This window comes from Poecilia latipinna, unplaced genomic scaffold, assembly GCF_001443285.1.
Source record: "Poecilia latipinna isolate Pla-1442-1.1 unplaced genomic scaffold, P_latipinna-1.0 Scaffold3351, whole genome shotgun sequence".
In the NCBI taxonomy this organism is placed as follows: domain Eukaryota; kingdom Metazoa; phylum Chordata; class Actinopteri; order Cyprinodontiformes; family Poeciliidae; genus Poecilia; species Poecilia latipinna.
In genome coordinates this window covers 46,820-50,261 of record NW_015115967.1, presented here as the reverse complement: position 1 = coordinate 50,261, position 3,442 = coordinate 46,820, and the positions used below count along the sequence as shown (strand labels likewise).

The 3,442-nt window shown below is 38.6% G+C and overlaps 1 protein-coding gene across 1 annotated transcript in view; it reads left to right on the top strand.

Moving 5' to 3' along the window:
• Nucleotides 1-575: 575 nt before the first annotated feature.
• Nucleotides 576-3,442, top strand: part of LOC106940766 (neoverrucotoxin subunit alpha-like) — an 11,706-nt gene continuing 8,839 nt past the window's right edge. The window contains exons 1-2 of the mRNA XM_015023588.1: nt 576-663; nt 793-892. Of these exons, the coding sequence (XP_014879074.1) occupies nt 802-892 (91 nt within the window). The 5' untranslated portion in view covers nt 576-663; nt 793-801. The remainder of the gene's footprint in view (nt 664-792; nt 893-3,442) is intronic.

Below are 3,442 nucleotides of genomic sequence, written 5' to 3'. Positions count from 1 at the left end.
TGGGAGGAGAAAGTGGAAAATGTTTTATAGGTTGCTTTTAGCCAAAACTAGAACCAACTTGGTTCAGTAACAAGTGTGAATTGTAATGAAGAGAAGGAGCGACCGTTACCAGGTGTGGAGCTGCAGGCTGCTCAGTCTGGCTAAAGGTGAAGAGGAACATTGGATGGATTCTCGACAGCAGCTGTAACAGGTCTGGACAGGTAAATCCCAGCAGATTTAGGAAACTCAGTGTTAGACGGAGAGCTGGCAGCACATCTCCTCTCAGAGGGGGAGGAAGAGAGAAGGTGTTGAGCAACAACAACGTTTAAACATGTGCTGTTGTTTTCTCAGTGTCTGTTAGTCTTTTTAGACTAAAAATGGTTCCTCCCTAAGGCATATTTATAAAGGCAACTTTAATGAATGTATTACTCCGCACATTGATTACTAATACATTCATTAGCAGCTTATCTGCTGCTAAAGACAACAGCTGATAAGCTGCTGTTTTATTTTGAAGGTGAATCCTTCAAAGTAAGGGTCCACCAATAAGCCATGATCCTTCAGGTGTTTCCCATAGAAGGAGTTCCTGCTGGTTCGGTGGGAGGAGTTATGAGGATAAAAGGAGACGAGGAGTCAGAAAGTCACAGCAGTCAGAAAGATTTTAACTGATCCATCAACCTTCATCAGGTAATCAGATCATTTCCTCAGAGGCTCTCAGTGATGCAGTATTGATATGTTATTAATGTTCTTTTCTTTCTACCAGATATTTCTATGTAATTCATCTTAATGTTATTTCCTGTCTCTCTGCTGCCTCAGGCTGAAAACATGTCCTCAGATGAAATGCAGGTGGCGGCTTTGGGTCGGCCTTTCGCCTTAGGCATGCTGTACGACACTCGCAGAGACCAACTGATGACGGGTAAATTACATCTAACAATATGCCTACACAGAGAAATGAAGCCAGTTTCATAAAAGTTATTAATTGGCAAACAGTCAATGCAAGTGTAACCCTTTCTGGATTGGCCTGGTTTTATTTAAAACTCAGGCTGTGACATGGGATTCCTCTGGAGTTGCTGGTTTTCAGTTTATTTCTGACAACAACAAATAGAAAACATGTTATCAGCTCCCCGCTCCAAGACCTGCGTAAAAATACATAGCAAAACTGAAGTTTAATCTGCTTTACAATCATAAGTTCACTTAATTATTCACATTATGGAATAGATTTATTTATTACTATAGTGATGATAAAACAACTTAATAAATCTATAAATAAACTGGATGTATGTAGACAAAAAATAACAGGACAACATGACAAAGGGGAGTTTAAAGGTGCAAACGATTTAAAGACAAAACCACAGAAGAAGAAATAAAAAGAAAGAATCTTAAAGTAACACAGTTGAAACAATGACAGTTTTTAAATGTGTTTCATTCAGGTAAAGAATAATACAAATAACAATAAAAACATTTTTTGTAATTACAACATGTGACAAAGCTTCTTTAGAGGCTGGATTTACAGTGAGGATGAAAAGTGGAGGCAGGATAAAACAGAAACATCAGGAGTTTGTTCTTCTCTCAGCATCAAGAACAATTTCACAGGTGAAACTTTAAATAGTCCCAGCAAAATTACAAAATTCACCTATTTAAAGAAAATACCTAAATACCAACATTCCCACTTTTTATAAACATTTTATGTTTTATCGTTACACCATAATGAAACACCATAAAAACCCATAAACGGTTTCAGTGGCCTCTAACAGAACCTATAAATAATGTCTGTTTTTGTCCAAACACCCTGGAGACAGAAAGGACAGGTGAGTCACTTCATATTAACACTGTTAGCTTTTTATCTAATTTTAGTTTTTACCTGGGTTTTCCACATTGCATGGATTATGTTACTGTGATTCAACATGCCAGTAGCAGCCAGGATGCTAGCATTAGCATTTAGCATCTCAGCTTCAAAAGCTTTGCCGTTTCCACCAAAAGCATTCAGCATTCACACTTGGACTTTTGCAGGAAATGCACACTTTCTGGTTTATAGATTCTTTCCTCCTGAAACGCCCAGATTTGGTAGAGTTTCAAACTGCACAGTTTATGTACAAAGGTAGAAACAAACGATTACCAGAAAATATTCAAAAATGGTTTACTTATAGAGTGGGGGGATATGACTATAGAGAAAACCTCAAACTTTAAATGTTTGAACAACGATGACAAGAAAATAATGAGTATCTCGGTTATTGGTGTGAATATTTGGAATAAACTCACTAAAGAGTTGAAGCAAAGTCCAAGCATGAGGTGTTTTAAGAAAAGCCTGAAGATGGTTATTATTCAAAGGTTCAGGGATGAACAGGGATGATGAATTTAGCTGGGAATTAAAGCGCTGAGGATGACTTGGGCAATTAGATGTAGGTCTGTGTATGTGTGTGTAAATAGGTTTATATTATCTATATGTGCAGGTAGATGTATATATTTGTGTATGTATTATTTTCATTTTTACAAGTGATACAGGAAATGGGAGGATTATTTCTGTTATAAATTACTTAACGGAAGAGGAATATGATTATATAAGTTAAACTTCATCACACAGACACACAGTCACCAAACAAGTGGTGTATTTACATGAACTTGAGTAGATATATTTGGTGACAAAGTATTGTATTTACAAGCTAAGTCTACTTTACAATCATAAGTTCACTTAAATATTCACATCAAGCTAAATACTCTGGTAGTCAGTCTGAGCTACCAGAGTATTTAGCTTGCTAGTTGTGAGGCAAATGCTAAAGTGAGTGTTCATCCTGGAATGACGGTCATTGTACTATGCATAACTTTAATCTGATTATTGGATTGTAAATAGTAACATGTTAGAATACTTGTTACTGAAACAAGGGTCAGATTAGAGTAACGCGTTACTGATGTGTTGACGGCCCAATAGTTTGAGATTTCTGCTCAAGCCTTTTACTGATCTGTCAGGTTTCCGACATGCGTCTCCCCCAATGACAGACTCGTTCCTACGCCCCTGTCTGTCTATATATATATATATATATATATATATATATATATATATATATATAAAATTCTTCCCCTCTCACCCTCCGTGGGTGGTCTCTTTCATCCTCTGAGCTCGGGTCCTCTACCAGAGGCCTGGGAGCTTCAGGTTCTCCTCCAGTATCTTGGCTGTGCCTAGAACTGCACATTTCTGGACTGAGATGTCTGATGTTGTTCCTGGGATCTGTTGTAGCCACTGCTCCAGTTTGGGGGTGACTGCCCCGAGGGCCCCGATGACCACAGGCACCACTGTGGTCTTCACCTTCCAGGCCTTCTCCAGTTCCTCTCTGAGGCCCTGGTATTTCTCCAGTTTCTCCTTTTTCCTGATGTTGTGGTCACTTGGTATTGCTACATCCACCACAACGGCTTTCCTCTGTTCTTTATCCACCACCACAATGTCCGGTTGGTTCGCCAACCGGACATTGTG